The 19,842-nt window shown below is 41.7% G+C and overlaps 3 protein-coding genes across 4 annotated transcripts; 1 reads left to right on the top strand and 2 right to left on the bottom strand.

The window, feature by feature from the left end:
* Window positions 1-450: 450 nt before the first annotated feature.
* On the bottom strand, window positions 451-1,653 carry LOC139646149 (immediate early response 3-interacting protein 1-like). Its single transcript, XM_071522077.1, has 3 exons — window positions 1,513-1,653; window positions 872-973; window positions 451-718 (listed from the first exon to the last, which is right to left on the bottom strand). Exons 1-3 carry the CDS (start codon window positions 1,601-1,603, stop codon window positions 663-665), a joined length of 249 nt encoding a protein of 82 aa, XP_071378178.1. The 5' UTR covers window positions 1,604-1,653; the 3' UTR covers window positions 451-662.
* A 1,120-nt stretch (window positions 1,654-2,773) lies between these two features.
* On the bottom strand, window positions 2,774-14,088 carry LOC139646125 (mothers against decapentaplegic homolog 2). Of its 2 annotated transcripts, none has more exons than XM_071522035.1 (11): window positions 13,945-14,088; window positions 12,422-12,830; window positions 10,715-10,804; window positions 10,269-10,462; window positions 9,549-9,683; window positions 8,291-8,365; window positions 7,842-7,895; window positions 7,372-7,584; window positions 6,264-6,401; window positions 5,644-5,788; window positions 2,774-5,041 (listed from the first exon to the last, which is right to left on the bottom strand). In XM_071522035.1, the coding sequence occupies exons 2-11, from the start codon at window positions 12,655-12,657 to the stop codon at window positions 4,918-4,920; spliced, it is 1,404 nt and encodes a 467-aa protein (XP_071378136.1). In that variant the 5' UTR covers window positions 12,658-12,830; window positions 13,945-14,088; the 3' UTR covers window positions 2,774-4,917. The 2 variants fall into 2 exon arrangements, with proteins under 2 accessions (XP_071378136.1, XP_071378137.1); XM_071522036.1 differs by having other exon boundaries at window positions 8,303-8,365.
* A 142-nt stretch (window positions 14,089-14,230) lies between these two features.
* On the top strand, window positions 14,231-19,837 carry lrp13 (low-density lipoprotein receptor related-protein 13; the record flags this gene model as incomplete). The annotated part of the gene is made up of 9 exons (XM_071522089.1): window positions 14,231-14,249; window positions 14,925-15,080; window positions 16,140-16,355; window positions 17,086-17,286; window positions 17,515-17,730; window positions 17,941-18,170; window positions 18,611-18,740; window positions 19,190-19,374; window positions 19,796-19,837. Coding segments are annotated over exons 1-9 (1,395 nt in total), but the record flags the coding sequence as incomplete, so codon positions are not given.
* Between the last annotated feature and the right edge of the window lie 5 nt (window positions 19,838-19,842).

Genomic DNA, 19,842 nt, shown 5'->3' with positions numbered 1-19,842 from the left:
AATCAGAGTACTATCGACTATTCCCAAATATGGAAACATCCAGTCCATAACAAAACGTTAGCACACTTAGTGAAAGTTTAAAAACACTTTATTTCTCAAACAGATCAACATCCATATTCCAAACACCAATTTTAATTAATTGTCTTCAGAGACAAATATGATAAATCTCAAATAATTCACAGCCATCATAGTTCAAGTTGCATTTTTAATAGTTATATTGTTTCAGAACTGTTGCATATCTATTCTCGACTCGACTAGCGTAAATGGACGTGTAAACTATTAACCAATTTATTGTACTATTCAAAGGACCAGCAAATGTAACCATTCTAATTTGCCATAGGCACTTATTACTGAATTACTGGGTTTTGCTGTTGAAAAACAGGCCAAGTTCCCATGGAGTGATTTGGAATATCACAAGACAACAATCCTGTTCAGGCTGACTTGAAACAGTGTTTGTTTGTGTGTGTGTGAGAGAGAGAGAGAGAGAGAGAGAGAGAGAGAGAGAGAGAGAGAGAGAGAGAGAGAGAGAGAGAGAGAGAGAGGGAAGGGGGGAAGGAGGGAGAGAGAGAGAGGGAGAGAGAGATTCTTCAGAAGGGTTCCTGAGGTGATGGAGAGGTTCTCCTGACAGCGGCTTGTTTTGTCCTGTCTTCAGTCACTTCTCTTCATCCAAACAGCAGCAGCAGCACAATGCAGACAGAATTCACTGCTATCAAGGGCACTGCAGAGCAAGAGACACAGATCATGAGTCAGAACACGGATGTTATAAAGTGCCACTTTCTCTGTCTTTCTCACCCTCATAGAAAGGGTCTCTGTGTGTGTGTGTGTGTGTGTGTGTGTGTGTGTGTGTGTGTGTGTGTGTTGGACACCATACCTCTCATCACTGTCCTCACAGAGCGGATAAGGGTCATGAGCTGCACTTTGATGCCCGGTTCATCACCAAACCCTCCGACACTTTGGTCCACTCCCCAGCCAACTAACAGTGGAATATAATACACACATTATCTGTACAAAATGTAACTACATAATGACAGTACTAAACACCGTCACAAGTCAACTTAGCCTCTTAGCCGTGGTCAGTGTCAGTGTGTGGTCAGTAATGTAAGGGTATATAAACGCCAGTCAGTGAATACGGTAAGGCAAACACCAACAATCCAATCAGAAAATACGTATTCAGAATAGTTTCTACACGGTTTACTCATTTTTATCAAAACCACCGTGTGACTTTTCGTGTAACATACACCAATCTGACATTAGCTTAAACTGAAGTTAAAACAAAGATTCAGCTCTATCAGCTTTAAAAGGTGGGTAATCTCGATTTCAGCTGTTCGTTAAATTAGTAAACAAAGTTAAGGTAGGTTTACTCTTCACTGTTACATCCTTGTTTGTTTACTTTGCTTCTAGGATTAACCTAGAGCTGTCAGGTTGCTAGTTAGCATTAGCCAATTTACCTGATTTCGCATCAAATTTCTCCTATGGCACACCAGACAAATCCAATTCAAACGAGTCACTTACTTTTACTTAGAAATCTTTCTTCGTGCAATACAGCGACGGCATTTATGCACAAAATTGCTGCTTGAATGAGGGAATACAAAGTAAAAGCCATCTTGTCTCTTCAGGTAACGTTAGCTAGCTTGCTTTAGCAGTATTTACTTCTGACGTAGCCTACGGTGGTTGATAAAGGACAAACCCTACGAGAGAACTTTAGAGGCACGCTGACTTGAGGATTTGTTACAGTAATAGGCTAACATTTCAAACGGCGCAATTAATGTCTAATAATGTATTCGAATGAATATGTAATTGTCTTCTCACAACAATGTGGGCACCAAATAAAAGTAATGACTGAACTCTTCTCCAAAGTTTATAACTAATTTCAGCTAAACTGGCAGCATTGCAAAAGTAACATTTCATCAGTTTGCAAAAAGCAACATGGCCTCGTTACAATGTAATTTGAAATTGACAGAGCGGTTAAAGCAAGAAATGATATTATTGTGGTTCAGCAGAGGCAGTTGGCCAATTAGTGTTGATTTTAACCATGTGTTTCCCTACTCTATAATAGCAAGTACTACTTGTCCTCCACTAATTGCAGTAGCCAAAGTGACTGATGAGGGGTACGGAAGCCGAGAACGGCCGTGCTTACAATTATTTTTTTAATGCCGTTATCTCGAGATCACGAGTTAATTATCTCGTTATCTCGAGAAAACGAGCTTTGTTATCTCGAGGTAACGAGATAATCAACCCGTTATCACGAGAAAACAAAATGTCGTTTCCTTCTATTACTTATAATGTTTATCAGAGATCAGGAGTGTCATGCCAGCATGCATAGGGCGTTTTGACAACTGTAGCAACTGATTTTTAAGCTAGAAATGTAACTGCAGCAAACAAAACTACACATTTATGCTTCCTGTTCAGTTATGAATCCTCCCCGACAGTCATGACAGTGATCTTGAAGGCTGAAATCAGGTGTGATCAAATGAATCAGACACTCTTTCGAGGTCTCCATATTATCCCGTGATCTCGAGAAAACAAAAGTCGTTTTCTCGTGATAAATTATCTCGTTAACTCGAGAAAACGACTTTTGTTTTCTCGAGATAACGAGATAATTAACTCGTTATCTCGAGAAAACGAGCTTTGTTATCTCGAGATAACGAGATAAGTGACTCGTGATCTCGACATAACGGCATTAAAAAAAATAATTGCAAGCACGGCCGTTCTCGGCTTCCGTAGTGATGAGTGAGTGAATCTACATAAAAAAAGGCTCACACAAAAGTCAGAATCATCATGAGAATAAAAATCTTTATTAGTGTTTTATGAAGTCTGCATAATATGCCACACGCCTGAGAAGCTTATGGTCAGAAAAAGAACTGCTCTATCAATACCGCCCTCTACTGGTAAAACAACTGCGACATCTACTGTACTGACTGCTTTGCAAAAGATTACTGTTAAATACACACATACTGTACTACTGTTATGTATATGTACGTCTGGTCCACGTCAGTTTTGTAATGTATTTTTTCACATTCATATGTTGTAGGCCAAAGATAAAAACAATGTAACACTGGACCCTAACACATGGTTCAGTTCCCCAAATCCAAACTCACTAGGTGCACTTAAAGTACAATCACTAGTGCCGTAAGGTAAACACATTTACATCAATAAAAGGAGAAGGAAGGGGAAAAACAGATGTTAAACTCGCAACAGCCACATAATGACAATAATGGCAGAGTGCAAGCTAATAAGTCTTGTTGTACATACTGTATTTTATAGACAGGAACGAATACAATACACACATTAACACAGAATGTCCCAGTGTGCAGGCTCATTCGCTCTTCCTTTCTGATGTAAGAAACTGGAATACTGCCATGTTTCTGTAACATTTTGAAAGCCAATTATATCTGGTTGACCTTTACCCGCTTAACTAAGCACCAAAAGGCTTCAAGAGGTCAAATGTGAGGTTTTCAAAAAGGTGAAGAGATGAATGTCCATTAATATGTTTTACATGCCTCTGGAATCATTAAAACCATTACAGGAAAGCAGATTTGGGTTACAGGCAAATCAATTGTTTTGTGTACTTTAAATGCACCAGATTTTCTTTGGAAAAACAAAAGATAAAAACAAGCTACATCATGTGGGGCAGTGATTTTCTTACCAAGACGAAGGGCTTCAATTGGAAATAGATTCAAGCTGAACCTTTTGGGTAAAACGAAGGAATGATCCATGCTCTCCATGTCACTTTAAAAACAGCTGTGGTCTTGAAAATATTACTTTAATAAAAAGTGAACGACAGAAAATTTTAAGTATATTTATATATAAAAATACATGAGAATACAAAAAAAGTAGCAAAAGAAAGGGGATATAGGCTAAAAACAACATAGAATGAAATTCATTGATACCTTCAAATTCTCCTGGTGAGAGACTTTTTTAATGCTTCACCTTGGAGAGCCCCAGGACTCCCAGTGTCGTGTCAAGAAGAGAAAAAAGCTTTCGCTAACAGCTGATATTCTCTGGTCCCTGCCCAGTGCACCTGGCAAACCCTGGCCACGATCTCATTAGCTTCCATACCAGGCTGTTCAGTGGGGGTGCAAATCAACTAAACCAAGGACACGGAAGAGTGCCATATAATGACAAAGAAGTAAACTACAGCCAGACCGAGTTTGCAGTTTGTTTTGGGTTTTTGATTTAGTTTTTACTAACATTCCTATTTGTCCATTAAGAGGTATGTCTTATAACGACACACATCAAGAGTTAAAAAAGGGCCATTCTGGCAAAGAGTGAAGTCAATTCAGCAATCAAATTTCATAAACACAATGTGGCGTTTCCCTCACAGGAGAACGGCCACCAAGGCCATCGTTTCTTAACCAAGCCAACTCCCCCTGACAAAAGATGGGTCCTAGTTTCCCGGAGAAAAGTAAACTTAGGTTCAGAACAATGGTTGGGGTGGGTTGGACCAAAAATCATTTTAGCATTCAAGCTTGTGTTACTCATACAAGCAATCTTCAATACTGAGAAACTATTCACAGATATTTTTGGTATTTCCCCCTGCTTCCTGGACTAAAAACCAATATACATTTTATTTGTACCACAAATAGATCTAATATTAAGGATTTGGGGAAAAGCAATTTAACAAGGTGCATGACATAGATGGGTAACAAAGTGCCAAATTCTATACTGAAAAGTCTGTATGTGTGTGAGTGCGAGTGTAGGTGCGTTTGTTTGTGTGTGTGTGTGTGTGTGTGTGTGTGTGTGTATGTGTGTGTGTGTAAAGTTAAAAGAGGGACGTGGAACTGGGCCACAAATACTATGAAGTATGTTACAGAAATTCATTCTGTGGGGTTTCTATTTTTTCATGATAGGACTCACAAGTTTAGAATTTCATGATCTTTGTAATGGGCTGACGTTTTTGGGTGTTTCCTTAGCTGTTTAGGACATACTGGAGCAGCGCACAGACGGGGAACCCATCTGGGTCAGAACCTTGTCCAGCCACTGCAGGGGTCCGTTCAAATGCAGCTCGATCCAGCAAGGAGTGCTTGTGACAGTCTGCCGCCTGGGAGACAAAAACAAACATCTAATGTCTGGGCTCTGTTGATTTACTTTGGAACATTGGAAGGAAATTAACCCTATTCTACTGCAGGTTCTACTGTAAACACTCATTGTAAGTTGCCCTGGATAAGAGCATCAGCTAAACTCCTTAAATGTAAATGTAAGATTGACATTACAATTCAAGTAAAGGAAGCAAAGCGTGACTTAATTTTGACCATGTCTTCGGCGGTAGCAAGGAGCCCTGATGTGGACAGTCCTGTGTACCAGTGCAATTCCTCAGTCATCCCAAATATTCACAGATCAGAGAGAAAATATGCCATTTGGTAGACACTTTTATCTAAAGCACCTTACTGTCCCACAACTGCATTTATGTTCAGTGTGTGAGGCCCCAGCGGGAGTCAAACCCTTAACTGACAGTTTCAGGTGCATGTTCTATCTCTTGAGCTACAATGGATAAAAACTATAATAAACAATGTTCATGAGTTCTAACTATTTTGCAAAGACAGTATCAACTTTCCCTTGTGTAAAAAAAATAAAGGGATATTTTCAAATATAGTTTTAGTGGCAGTGTCACACATTCCTTCCATAAGACATTGCAGTGCTCACCTGTACTCGGCTCCCCAGCCTTTGACAAAGCTCATGCGGATGGTGCACATCCTGGTGAGCTGGTAGACAGCCTCGAAGCCCTGGTTGACTGACTGGGCCAGCAGGGCTGCAAATTCCTGGTTGTTGAAGATTTTCAGGTTACAACCTGGAGAGACAAAGAAGGACAGAAGGCAGTTTGTGTCAGTTGTCCCAGTGGCTTTTTAAAAACCTTTTATTTATCTAGGGTAGATCTGCTGAGCATGCTCAGCACTGCTCTGCTTTACATGGAAGCAATCAAATATTCACACCCAGGAGCTGCTTAGTACAATCACAGTCTTTTCAGCCAATGGTCAACTTCACTCAGTTGGGTATTCGGTGCCTTGCTCAAGGGTACATCACTCCCAACAGTTGATGGAGTTGAGGGTTGAGGGGGAGAATGTTCATCACTGACTTTCCCAGCTGGTCAGGGGATTGAAACCATGGAAGTATTGCATTGCAGGGCATTGTTTGGCCATGCCCACTCACCAGTTGGCTTTCCAAAATGGCACAGAAAGAACTGAGACAATTTTACACTAGTTGGCTAGACGTTAAATTAATCGTCCGGACTGATTGCTATACGAGTAACATTTTCAACACCTTACCTGGAGGGATTTTGCACACCGTTGCTGGGTGCCAGCCATACCGCTGGTTGCAGTTTGGACTCTGGACAAAGATGGCGCTATCACTCAGACACTCAGCGAATACCTCTCCTCCAATGTAGTACAATCTAACTCCTCTTCCTGTAAACAGACCAACACACACATCAGAATCATTCCATTTAGTTTCCAAGTACAATAAACATACAAGAAGTAATAGGATGTGTGAGCTTTCACATCTTAGCTACACTGATGACACCATTGTGATTTGATAACCAACACGACATACAAGCTTTACATTTATTATAAAATATAGAAAGATTAAGAGTGTAAATGGATGGCTAAAGATGTGAAGCAAATTAGTTTTGCTCTTTTTTTATTCTTAGGCCATTGGAAAGAGCAGTGTTATGTGCCTACTGCATTTCTGGGTCATGGGAAGGCCTTGTGGCCTTGACTTTTGCGCTCCTTATGTGCTTGTAGGGATGAAACAAAAGTTTGTGAAGGGAAATTTTGTGATACAAAAGTTTGACAATATGCATCGTGGAGGTGAAAAAATTATGCAATATTGTTACATCCCTACTTGCTAGAAATGCAGGTGATCTAGGATCTCTGTTGTGCTAGGTGGGAAATTAACACAGGCCATTGGCCAAATGCTGGTGATTTTTGGCTGCAGCTCGTAAGGGTTTTCAGTAAGGTTATTTTTTTTATTTTAAAGATTTATTTTTGGCATTTTCATGCTTTATTTGATAGGGAGATAGTTAGAGAGAGACAGGAAGGTATGGGAGAGAGAGGGGGAGGACATGCAGGATTTCAACCCGGGTCGCTGCGGGAAGGACTGAGCCTTAAGGTACGCGCTCTACTCGGTGAGCCACCGGGGCACCCCTCTGTAAGGTTATTTTCTAAAAATCATTTGGCTAATGAAATAGTGAAAGTGGCTGGTAAAGTTTAACAGTCATTGTGGCCTGTGGATTAAAGTTCCCCGCTCTGTTTGCAGTGATGTCAAGTTGAAAAGAACCTCAGTTAAAAGCCCAACATGGAAATAGACCAACGGTTTACCCATCTGACCAATAGAGTACCAGAGACATCTAATGCTCTTGGGGAAGACTGTGCCTACCTATGTGCCTCCGGGTCATCTCCACAGTGGCATTCCTGTTGACATTAGACAGCAGGCCCAGGCAGAAACGCTCTGAGTTGGATGGGTCTGTGAAGCCGTCCACTGTCAGCGAGGGCTGAGAGGCGTGGAACGTCTCGCCCACACGCTGGTTCAGCTCATAGTAGGCTATCGAGCACCAGAAGGCTGGCTCAGAGTAGGTCACCGGCTGCAGGTCTAGGGTAGAAGATCAGGTCAGTAAATGTTATCACAACCATCTCATTTTGGAGCAACATTCTTCATGCTCTTGAGAAAATGATGACATGAGTAGGAACTCGTAATGTGTGTGGTTGCTGTTTGTTTTGTTTCAGTCTTTGGTATATTTGCATTTGACAGTGTTGATCAGACCTGAGTGATGTAGTATCAACAATTCTGCTTGATTTCACCTGGCTAGAGTACCAGATGGGTGGGGTTTAATGTTTTTTTTTCCTTACCCATGCTGTGATTGACAGGGGACAGAGTGCTGGGGGACAGCTCTGCAGGAGAACCTGACATGGACAGAAAACAGGAGGTCATATAGTTAGATTTGTTAACAGATGGAAAATCAGGACTGTATAATGTGATGCAATTTTTCCAAATGGATTCCTGATTTTGGGACAAAATTATGTACATTCCTTTACTAGAATAGCTTTACTAGTCAGGAGGAATAGTAGCTTTATTATTTGTTATATATTAGTCCTGTACAGGGTTTGTTTCTTAACGAGCAACTGCTGTGTTGTTGACTGTAATATGTTTATATATCATGTATGCGTTTTTTGTATTTTCTGAAAACAGATTTATTCCTTGAAGGACAATAAAGACTTGACTTTGACTCAGCTGGGGTGGTGAGGCAGACAGACAAGAGAGAAAGAGAAACACAGAGGGAGGCACTAGTCTAGGGTACCTGTGTCCATACTTTGATTCATCTGTTGATCGCTGGCCTCCCCATCTTCACTGATGTAGCCTGGTGGTGGAGTTTCTATGGCAATGATGTTGGGGAGAAGGACATGAGTTGTTGGCTGTGGTTTATCATCAACTATTGGTCTGAAGTGACTTACTAATCTTAAATATAATAACAAATGCAGAGGTAAGTCTCATCTCTTTTGCTGCATGTGCCAGAAAGATACAACCGCATGTGCAACCCAGGATATAGAGGATGACAATTTTCCCCTGGTTTGTTTACAGTTTTCCTCAATCGCTTAGATGCATTTTCCCCAACGCTAACCTCATTCTCAAAACTCTAAGTGCAATTCCCAAAACAGTAAAAATGTTTCTCACAGCACTATACCACTCGTGCAAAAGAACCTAAAACACTCAAAACAGTAACCACATATGTCAAAACACATAAAGTCGGTCAATCACTACAACACTAATGGATAGCCTTTGATCACTGTGTAAAAACTGCCACAAAAATGCAAAGTATTCGCATCAAAACTGGACAGATTGTGTAAAGTGTTGACAATTCAAAAGATTGTCCCACACACAAATATGAAAAGAACATGTTTATACAGTATTCATATATCCCAAAATTCCAGATAATGACAAAATGAAACAAAGGCAAGCCTTGTTACAGTCCTGAAAACAAAACACATTTCTATGCAATGTTGCCATAATTACAGTCAAGTACTGTAAGAAGCATTCAAAGGGCAGGTTTTGCTTAACTGTCAGAAACTCAGTGGGGAAGTGACTCACTGGAATCACACGTCACACTGGCCTTTTCTTTTGTACAAACACAATGCATGCTGTACATAGTATTTTGTATGTACGGATTTACATAATGAACACGTCTGAATCCATGTGAGGGTGATAGAATTTGACTGAAATCAATATAATCTATTTTGATTAGTAAAACTTACTTTATTGATGTTGTGTCAATTGTACATGTGTTTACAGTGTGTTTTGCATTTTGTGTGAAAGCAATGAGAAATTATATAGTGTTGTGGGCTGTGGAGTTAGTCATTTTAGGATTGCTTTTAAGTGATTCAGAAAAACTGTAAAATGATAAAATGTCAAAAAGGCAAATCATAATTTCACCTATACAGATACAGAACATACAGTAGATGAGCCCTGGAAAAGCAGTTGTTTCTGTTTCAGCTCTCAAATAATATCACATAACGGATCAGTCATACAGTTGTTCCCATGCAAACCTGAGATGGACTAACCTGGTATATAGTTGTTTGGGGGTTCGATTCCTGCAGGAAAGTTTGTGTTCTCAGGTATGGAATGAGTATAGTCATCCAGAGGTGGCAGCTCTGTCAGGATTTCCGAGTGTCTTGGCACGAGAACAGGAGGCAGCACTAGAAAAGTATCAGTAGAGATTACAGTTACAGCAATGTAGGCTTTTGAAGGCTGATACTAATACTTTTGGATTGAAGCTGTAAATAGCCAATATGTTGTGTCAATATCAATCTTGTTAAATTTGACCATTTTTGTGCAAAATTTTAAAAAGATTCTGTGTTTTGAATGGAATTTTATTCTTGCCCGAGTGAAAAAGCCTCTGAAACAGCATTAAGATTATCACGGGACACTGAAACTCTATTGAAACCTATATTAATTAATTTCTTAGGTTTACATCTACTTAAGGTTTCACTTAAGGTTTTACAGATTGCCATTCCTGAAGCTGTTGAATAAAGTGGCACTGAAGTGAACAAGAATCTAGAATGTTAACACCTAACATTCAGTTAAATTTTACTAATCCCGATGGGGGCCAATGGATTTTTAGGGTACTTCAGGCAACAATCAGGCAAAAGAAATTGAAAAAGCCAGAAACGTTGTTTTCCCTGCATTGAAATATGTTTCTCTGGTTCCATAAAACATCTCTACAAAATTATGGTAGGGTTCATGCTTGGGAGACAAATGTCCCCCGGACAGTGCCAGCTCACCTGGAGTCTCCACCCTCTGGTAGTGGTAGGGGTTGATGCAGACCTCGTCCTTCTTGAGGTGGAAGGCATACTCACAGGCCTCGATGGCGCGCAGCTCGTGGTGGCTGTGCAGGTCCGGCCATCGCCACAAGCGGCAGTAGATAACATGGGGAAGCCCCTTCCTGTGGGAGACCTGCAGGCGTCCATCCAGGGATCTGATTGGACAGCAACCAGGACATGATGGTGAGACAGGTGGGAAGTACACAGGGGAGGGGAGATGGGAAAAGGGGAGGATGATGCATAATATGGCCAGGTAGGGGAGGGAAATGGAGATGGATCGAATGGGGTAGTCACGAGAACGAGAGGCAAAGATGTTCTCAATGTCCGTCACCCCCCCCAATACTGTAATGACAACTTTCCCACATCAAAGTTGTATGCAACACCATACAATAGTTGAGGATAGTCACCTGGTTTGGTCAGGGTAGCTGTATAGGCCTGATGTATCCCACTGTTCTATCGTATTTGGTGTACTCAGTCCCCATATTTCAGAGCAATTGCTGTGCACAGAGAAAACAACAAAACAAAAACAAAAAACAAATGATAAACATGGGACATGGATCATTCAGAAATATCAGTATGGGTAATGTAAACATTAAAAGGCCTCTTTTATTGGAGTCTTATGGGGAAAAAAAAGACATCAAATTCATTTTCAGCTGGGGAAATGAAAGATGGGAACTTCAAATAAGAGAAGCCTTTTTGACAGAATCAAGGAAAAAAAATATAACATGGAATTCACTAACACACAATGAGACTGTTGGTGAGACAAAGAGCATTCTTAAACAATTGTGGCATTGTATCAAACACTGAAAATAACTCAAACTTTTTCACTACAGCCGTTTATGTCAGAGGCAGTGAACTTATCTGGAGACATTCAAACAAACACTGAAGACACACAATGGGACAAAAGGGGGAAAAACGGAGGAGGCAACCTTGGAAAGGAGTACATTTCCATTTTCAGACATTCTCAAAACATTCACAAGAAAATGGTAAGAAATCAAAAACATGGAATGAGGAAGAATGACAGAGTAGTTGCTTCTGAATAACAGGACAAGAACAGACTCTGTGTAATGCTAAAAACACAACACCATGTACTAATTAATTCAAGTGGGATCTCATCTACCATTCAAAACCACAATATTCTGGTTCATAACAGGGCGGGAAACCAACTTTTGTCCACCAGCCATAGTGACTTGTACATCTTAAAATCTTAAAAAAAAACAAACAACTACTTTCACTGTGTTACCAGCAAACAAGGTGTTTATAATAGAATAAGACCAAATGATGAATGGTTACCTGCCAAAGTGGCTGGCAGGGTAGACAAACTCATCAGCGATAACCAAAATTCACAAACATATGGCTGGTGGAAATTTCCCACCCTGGCATTATTTGGGGTTCATAACCCACCCTCTGTCATGCAGAAATCCTGTACTACTCCAGAGACATCTACAATAAATTTCATTCACATCAAACCAGCCATTATATCTCTACAAAAATACAACAGTGCAGCCTAGAACAATTCTCAGGCGATAACGACCGTCCAGCTATCTATAGACATACAAACATCTGACGTGGTACTTGGCGGCACATCAGTGAGGAATGAGTCTGTTAACACAGCGTTCCCAGTGAACATGAGTCTAGGGAGGCCATCAAGGCTGGCTGGCTGGTTGATAAAGAGAACATCCTCTCTCACCCCTTTTAACATCTCCCCCTATGAGAGCAATACACATCAGCCTCACTGTCAGCGCTGTTAAAAACAAACAGGGATGTGATTTTCCCGGCTGTACCAGGACTTCATGTTTTGGAATTCCAACTCCCATTCCTTTCTAATGGGAAATGGATTTTGTTTTACTTTTTTGTATCCCAAATCACATCCCTGAACAAACCTTTTCACATGTTTGGGAGTTTAACAATCTCGACAGTCGTAGAAGGAAATAAAAGTTTAAAAATCTAAGTGCAAGATCCCTATCTATTCACATGACGTTCCATGTTTTGCATTAGACAGAGGTCTTAAGCAGGTAGGCTTGCAGACACATGGGACACAAGTGTCTAACTAGCACAATAGCAGCCTTTCCTCTGACACTAACTTGGACGGTAGTCGGTGTCAGTCGGTATACCTGGGGATGGTGACACACTTGGTGTTGCAGTTCTGTGTGGTGATGGCTTTCTCCAGCTCGTCCAGCTGGCCTGTTTTCTTCAGCTTCTTCACCAGGCTCTTCACTGCCTTCTCGCACCATTTCTCTTCTTGCCCGTTCTGCTCTCCGCCGCCCGCTCCACCAGGGCCACTGGCTGACTTCTTCCAGCCCAACAGCCTCTTCACCACAGGAGGAGTGAACGGCAAGATGGAGGACATCTTGGTGGGGCTACCCGAGAGTCTCCAGTGAACTCAACACACGGTCACACACAGAGGCAGAGGGGACCTGGAGGCACAGTTTGGGCCCTTGCTCTGGTGTGGCCCCTCTACTGACCAAGGAGTCACAGGGCGGAAGCCAGTGCTAGCTGGATATATTCAAAAAAGATGGACACCTTGGGAGAAAGTCAAACATAAAGTATATCATTATAACCAAAATACAGTTAAGAGTAACCATATCTAGGATCATGCTAACATCCAAATAATAAAAGCGCACGCCATGAACGAGGTATGTTTTAAATGAATGGAAATTGTAATAGAGAAATAAGATAAGATTGTTTTGGCAGCAACATTGGTAACGTTACATAACAGAGCCTCTTGCCTCTTATGGAAAGTGGAGCATTCAGCGAGTTGGACAAGCAGACCGTCCACTTGACGTTAGCTTGTCACAAATACGGCTGGACATGTAGCTAGCTTGCAAACTTACAAAGTTAACAAACAGGGTGTGCCTGAATGTGTCGCATTCCGTGGATGCAAGCATTCACCACCAGCTATTAACATAATGAATAACGCTGGCTAGTATGCGCAATCAAATGAATTTAAACAAGGAGAGTATTTGTGACAGGCCCCCCATTGCTAGCACCAACTGGCTTGGCAAGTTAGCTGCAAGGCCGGCTGCTAGCTACCTGGTGGGGGGGGGCCTAGCTTTGAGTCAAATCACAACAATAAGTTCACTAGCGTTAGCTTTCTGTTGCACTTAAAGTTAGCGAACGAATATCATTGAAATTGCGTTTTACATTTTAATTCTGTATTAAAATTAAATTTACAATCTGTTGAAAAAGCCATAAACAGATACCTCCACTATTTGTGGAGGCTTCCTTATCTAGCTAGGCCAGCTAACATTAGCTCAACTAAGCTAGCTGCCAGCTTGTTATCAAAAATCCTTTTGTTGTGATCCACGAAAAAGCCTCCTGTGCGCAACAGTCAAGTCGCGCTACTTTGCTCACTAACGTTAGCTCGTCAAAGAAATTAAAGGTCTAACTAATCATAGAAAGTTAAAATAGCTTATTGTCAATTTAAACATTGTATTTCAATGCAGCTATTGAATGTTTGGAACTTGTACTAAAATAGAGACACGGCACCGAACCGGAGAGAAAACGAGTTAGCATCTTGAACGGAACTCTTCCAAACTGAACCCTGGCTCCCGCTAGCTAACGGAGCTAGGTCGCTCACACAAAACACAACACGCTTCAAAGTCGACAAAACAACAAAAAGTATTTTGGTAGTTACCCCAGTTATTAGACTCCAAACCTCCACTTTTTGTAGAAAAAGATGTGCACAGCTCAATAAACACCTTGCTGGCATGAAAGTGCCTGAATTGTTTTCTATTGCAGCTAATTTTTTTGACAAGGGGCTTGTTGGCTCTTCTCAAGTTGCTACTAGTGCTACTGAAGCTAGTTAGCCCGGTTAGGTAGACCGGAACAAAACGCTCAGACATACGTGCTAGCTACGTCGGAAGTCTTAATCCCGCCTCCTAAAAATGATTGGAGGATTTTAAGCAGAGATAGGCTCAATAATGCACAAGACTGGCTCGTGTCAGTGACAATCCTTATTGTTTATTTGACAGCATGGTTTGTTATCTGTCATTGGAGAGGGTTTGAAGCTACAGCAATTTGCTGTAGGATTTTTTTCTCTGTTACTAAAGAAAGCATTTTGACAGGCCAATAAATCAATACTTGCAGCATTCTGCAAAACAGAACTATAGCCTAGATTACAAGTACACAAACGAACTGTGGTTGTTACACTCGAATATGTTTATTGTTTGAAGATTATGTTCTCCAACACGAGTTTACATTAATGTATTGCCCATAAAAACTGGTTGTTCATGATGGTCTCTTGAATATTCGGCAAGCACCAATAGCTCCTCCCCCCATTCAGGCGTTCAATTAGATTGTATTGACCTCACCTGGCAGCATTATAAAATGCATCAGTAAGCACTTTGTAACATTTGGTCAATTTTATTTTATCTGTAGCCATGACTGTATGTTTGCTTCTTTGTGTAGTGATATTGCAGTTATCAGGGTCCTTGCAAGGTGAGCCAGGTGTAGAAAAAACGGTTACTTTCTACACAAATAACCTGATTAGACTGTAATTCTATTAGTAGTATTTCTACAAGTTCAGACATAAAATGAGGGGCATATCAGCAGTTGAAATCTTCACTATTACACTGAATAAATTTTGTCATTTTTCTGCTCACTTGATCCTAACAGTTGTGTCAGCTGGAAGCACTCCCTTGAAGTGTGGCCTGGGCTCCAAGCTGTGCAAGGATGGCTCAGAGTGTGTACTCTACAGCCATGTGTGTGATGGAGAGCCCGACTGCAGTGACGGTTCAGATGAAGAGGACTGTGCATTAGGATGCGAACAAGGTAGGCTACTAGATGGTGTCCACAGATGGTGCATGGTTGTGACCTGAGCTGGGTCAAATAATATCTGTAAATACGTCTTGTGGTTTGTTTTAGCCTGCTCAGCCAGATGGGTGACACAAGGTTTTCTCCTGGCAGCAACAAAACATGATTTGACCCAGGTCTGGTTCACACTCCTGACTCTTGAACCACATGTACCCCCACTAGCCTAACAAATTCTGCTAGAAACCTTTCTTCTGCGTCTCCCCAATAGATCTCGCTCAGCCTTCCTACTCTCTAAAATAAGAAAAATACTAAGGGCTGTAAACAATAAACAAGTGGGTTTCTGGCAGATGTAACTGTGCAAAATACGTCCTCATATTAGGGATGTGCAGAAGTAAAAACATTTTTTTCAAGGTCAACTAGTCGGTTGGTTGTCAGAACAATTACTCGACTAGTCAGTCTCAAGAAAGGCTTATATTTAAAATGGGCTGTACTGTGGAGAGGCAGTAAGATATTCCTGGTCTATTCCTTCCTTTGTGCTCCTGTTGAACATAAACCTGCAGCCTTGGTCTAGTTTAGAGTTTCTCTGTGATGACATATTTTAGATGAATGATGAGACTTTAACAGGGCATATTTAAGACGGCTTTCCACAACCTTTATAAAACTGGTGGGATTAGGCAACTTTGGCATTGTCACAAAAAAGATGAATAGGGTATAGCATGCAGTGCCGCCATGCGCAGGTTCAAAATTTTAAGATTTAGGCCATATTGATTTATATCAAATTAGTAGACATGAAAACACTAGTAACATAGTGTGCAATATACTTTGTTAGTCAAAATAAACCTTAGGTCCATGTCAAGAATGAAACAAAACAAGAAACATTCAATAAGCCTAGTCGAATAATCTGACTGACTAGTCGACTATTCTGGCCCATCCCTACCTCATGTTATGTTTCAATGCTCTGTGTAACTTCTATGACATAACGATTTGAATGCAAGCATAGTTGACCTCTATTAACCTTTGTCTAGGTGGAAACCACTGCGTGTCTGTTTATGTTAAATGTTCCCTCCAACCCAACAGGCCAGTTCCAGTGTGCTCACGGGAAGAAGTGCATAGACCTTAGCCAGGTGTGTGACGGTGTGCCCCAGTGTCAGGACCGCTCTGATGAACTGGAGTGTATGAAGAAAACAGAGGGCTGTGTTCACCAGTGTGATGACAAGAGCCGCTGCCTACCTGCCAACTTCCTCTGTGACGGGGAGAAGGACTGTTTGGATGGCTCGGATGAGGCCAACTGTGGTAGGTTGTAACGATCTGAGGATAGAGCCTTAGTTTTGTTTAACTCATTTGCACATACTAATGGTAAAACACAGGAAAAAATATACTGTGCAGATAAGATGAACCATAAAGGCTTGTAAAATTGCCTCAAAAGGAAAAAAAACTCAAGATGACGGACATCTCAACTGGATAACAAAAAGTGATGTACTAGTAAATAAAAAGGCTGGCTAACTATGGCCTTTAGTAAGTGATCATCATAAGCTGACACAAGCACCAATACAAACAAAAATCCATTATTTTCAAAAGCATTAATTAATGGTTTTACCCCTTAAAATACCCCATCATGCAATTTAAATCACTTTGACACTACTTAGATGATGTATGCTATGAATTTATACCATAAAGATTTATCAGGCTAAAAAGCTAGGTAGAGTTTAGGTGGGTTTACCCTCCACTAAATCCCTGATAACAAATCAAATGGCAACAAATACCAGCAAGGCCGAAAAGAGTATAAAAAAAATACATAACTGACATGTAAGGGAAATGATAATGAGGTGTCTCTTGAAGGAGAGGAAGAGAAGAGAGATTGTGTGTTACGGAGGGGGAAAACATTACACATCTTGTAAAAATCATCATTATCGTATTTAGTTTGATTATCCATCAACCCCCTGCTACAACCATTTATGCTTCTTTGATTATGAAGCTTTGAATCCTAATGTTCATCCTCCTTCTCATATGGCTCCTGAATCAGAGGACACAGAAGCAAGCAAAGATGAGAGGGGTGAAGGGACCGGCACAACCTCTGTGCCCGCCGGCCCCGTCAAGTGTCCCCTGGGCTCCATGCTGTGCAAAGACAACACCGAGTGCGTCCTCTACAACCACATCTGTGACGGAGAGGCAGACTGCAGAGATGGCTCAGATGAGGGGGAATGCTCATCAGAATGTCAAACGGGTGAATGAGCGGGTTCATCTTTTACCGCATGAACATTTAGCAGGGGTTGTCAACATGACTTTACTGCCCTCTGGTGAGCTTTATTGTTTACTGCCATTTCAATTATAGCCCATCAGACTCAAATGCAGGACATACAGCATGTAGACTCAACAAATGGCCTCCATAGTCATCAATGTTTTCTATGTGCAAAGCCCTGCCACTGTCCTAACTAGTCCATGTGTGCCTCAGGCCAGTTCCAGTGTGCTCACGGGAAGAAGTGCATCGACCTGGGCCAGGTGTGTGACGGTGTGCCCCAGTGTCAGGACCTCTCTGATGAAGTGGGGTGTGCCGAGCGCGTGGAAGGCTGTGCCCACCAGTGTGACAACAAGAGCCGCTGCCTTCCGAACAGCTTCCTCTGTGACGGGGAGAAGGACTGTTTGGACGGCAGCGACGAGGCAAACTGCGGTACGTTGTCATACGTTGAACTAGGAAAAAGACATGTACTAACTGGATTAAGACTCACTGAGAGATTTATTTGGCAATGTGGCAAAGATCAGTGAGTGACAAAATTGAACATATCATCAGGGTTACTACACAGGAATCACTGTCCATGCTTTCCAGACCTACTTATATAGGAACCCTGTGTAATGCTGCCCTTGCCCCCCCTCTCTGTAGCTGATGTGGACTGCAGTGACAGTGAGTTTAAGTGTACCAGTGGCCAGTGTGTGTCGGCCACTATGCGCTGTGACGGCCACCCAGACTGCTGGGACCGCTCGGATGAGGAGCGCTGCACCAAACCGCCGGTCTGCACTACCAAGCCTCTCTGCCCTCAGAGCAAGGAGTGTCTGGTGCAGGAGTGGATCTGCGATGGAGACCAGGACTGCAAAGATGGCTCTGATGAGAAGGTGGGGGTTGGGATGCATTTGCATCAAAAATAACAAAGGTTTGGTTGGGAAAAAGTATAAACATGTCCCCACCAGTTCAATGTTTTAAAAGTTTTGAGTTAGGATCAGAAATTGCAATCCTATAAGCTCATCAAATTGAAATCCCTGAGATGGTTGAAGTACCGTATTCATGCCATATTCCCTGATATTCAAATCAGGTGTGGAGCAACTCACAATTCAGTACATATGTATTTGTCAGTTTTTAATTTACTGAGGTACATTTTTTTCGGTACAGTGAGGGGGGGGGAAAGGTGTTGGCATCCATTCAGTTTCTTAGTAGGAAATGCAAAATAATTTTAATTGCCTGCATAAACTTGACCAGAAACTGTAACTTAGATAATGTGTACTTCCATATAATCTTAACTTAATTACTGAAGATGACCCGTTGATTACTCTTCCAGGACTGTCCTGTGACTCCACTGAGCTGTGGGACGTTCCAGTGGTCCTGTACCTCCAAGACCAAGTGCATCCCCACAGCCTGGAAGTGTGATGGTATGAAGGACTGTGACGACGGCAGTGACGAGAATGAGTGTGAGTAACATATTTGGACATTCACAATGACAAAAAATGAACTAAACAAAACTCAACAGTGGGGAAAATGACAATGCATAGATGGTAAGAGAACTAAAATAAATCATCTCATCTTTTTTATCCTTTTGCAACCAAATTCAGATGATGTACTGTATTGTCATACAAATGGAATTGCTGGAATGCCTGCTGCATTTGCATGTACTGAAAATTGACCTTGGTTACTGGTGTACATCGTAAAAGTTCAAGAAAATAAATTGACGGCAAACACAATTTACATAATAAACAAAACTTATTTCACAGTCCACAATGAAACAAACTCTGGATAATTGATGTGGTCACAGTACCTACAAATGAAATTTACATTCACTACATATTTTTAGTTGATGGGGATAAATTTCTGAATTTGATATGAAAATGGTGAGTTAAAGTGTGTGTGTGTGTGCACCCAGGTGGAGGGTCGACTTGCCTCCCTCACCAGTTCCAGTGCGGCAGTCAGGAGTGCCTGGATCCGGCACTGGTGTGTAATGGGATCACCAACTGTGCGGACGGCTCCGACGAGGGAGGGAGCTGCCAGACCGAGTGTCCAGAGAGCAGCCGCTGCTCCCAGAGCTGCTACAGCACGCCACAGGGAACAGTGAGGATCCTGCAGCTCCACACTAGTCTTGCTTACCTTGATGTTGACTTGAGGGTGGTGGTAACCTAGAGTTAGAGAAGCAGGCTTGTGATGAAAGGTTACCGGATGAACTGGGAAAACCTGGACGGTGAAAGTGAACGAGTAAAGCACTGCCCATCCTCAACTATTGTCAATGTCCCCATGATAATGCACTTAACGCCCAACTGTTCCAGTGGAGCTGCTCAGTGGAGGACAGAATCGACCATGATTAGAAATAAACGAATAAACAATCTAGTGATTTTTAAACTAAATAAAAAACAGGTTGTGCTGATCAGCTCCAAGTATGAACATGGCAAGCTTAGTATAGTAACTTGTCCACTGATCAGTGTGTAATGAAGATGTTGCTCCTCTGATTGACCTGTGTTTGGCGTTTGCTATGCAGAGATGTGGCTGTGCAGCAGGCTTCAGGCTCGTGGAGGACGGGGTGAG

Source organism: Centroberyx affinis, unplaced genomic scaffold, assembly GCF_046629955.1.
Source record: "Centroberyx affinis isolate AG114_WGS23_722 - 3 ecotype Tasmania unplaced genomic scaffold, CSIRO-AGI_Caff_v1 ptg000950l_1, whole genome shotgun sequence".
Lineage (NCBI taxonomy): Eukaryota > Metazoa > Chordata > Actinopteri > Beryciformes > Berycidae > Centroberyx > Centroberyx affinis.
The sequence above is the reverse complement of the archived record's forward strand: the minus strand, read 5'-3'. Positions and strand labels throughout refer to the sequence as shown.

What these genes read in the sequence shown, in the direction of transcription:
- LOC139646125 (XM_071522035.1), bottom strand. Translation starts at nt 12,657, where the DNA reads ATGTCCTCCATCTTGCCGTTCACTCCTCCTGTGGTGAAGAGGCTGTTG. An exon ending in CCAGAGGGTGGAGACTCCAG is followed by an intron (nt 9,684 to 10,268) that starts GTGAGCTGGCAC and finishes ATACTTTTCTAG; the next exon opens with TGCTGCCTCCTGTTCTCGTG. An exon ending in CCCTGTCAATCACAGCATGG is followed by an intron (nt 7,585 to 7,841) that starts GTAAGGAAAAAA and finishes CTTCTACCCTAG; the next exon opens with ACCTGCAGCCGGTGACCTAC.
- LOC139646149 (XM_071522077.1), bottom strand. Translation starts at nt 1,603, where the DNA reads ATGGCTTTTACTTTGTATTCCCTCATTCAAGCAGCAATTTTGTGCATA. An exon ending in AGAAAGATTTCTAAGTAAAA is followed by an intron (nt 974 to 1,512) that starts GTAAGTGACTCG and finishes TTCCACTGTTAG; the next exon opens with TTGGCTGGGGAGTGGACCAA. An exon ending in TGTGAGGACAGTGATGAGAG is followed by an intron (nt 719 to 871) that starts GTATGGTGTCCA and finishes CTTGCTCTGCAG; the next exon opens with TGCCCTTGATAGCAGTGAAT.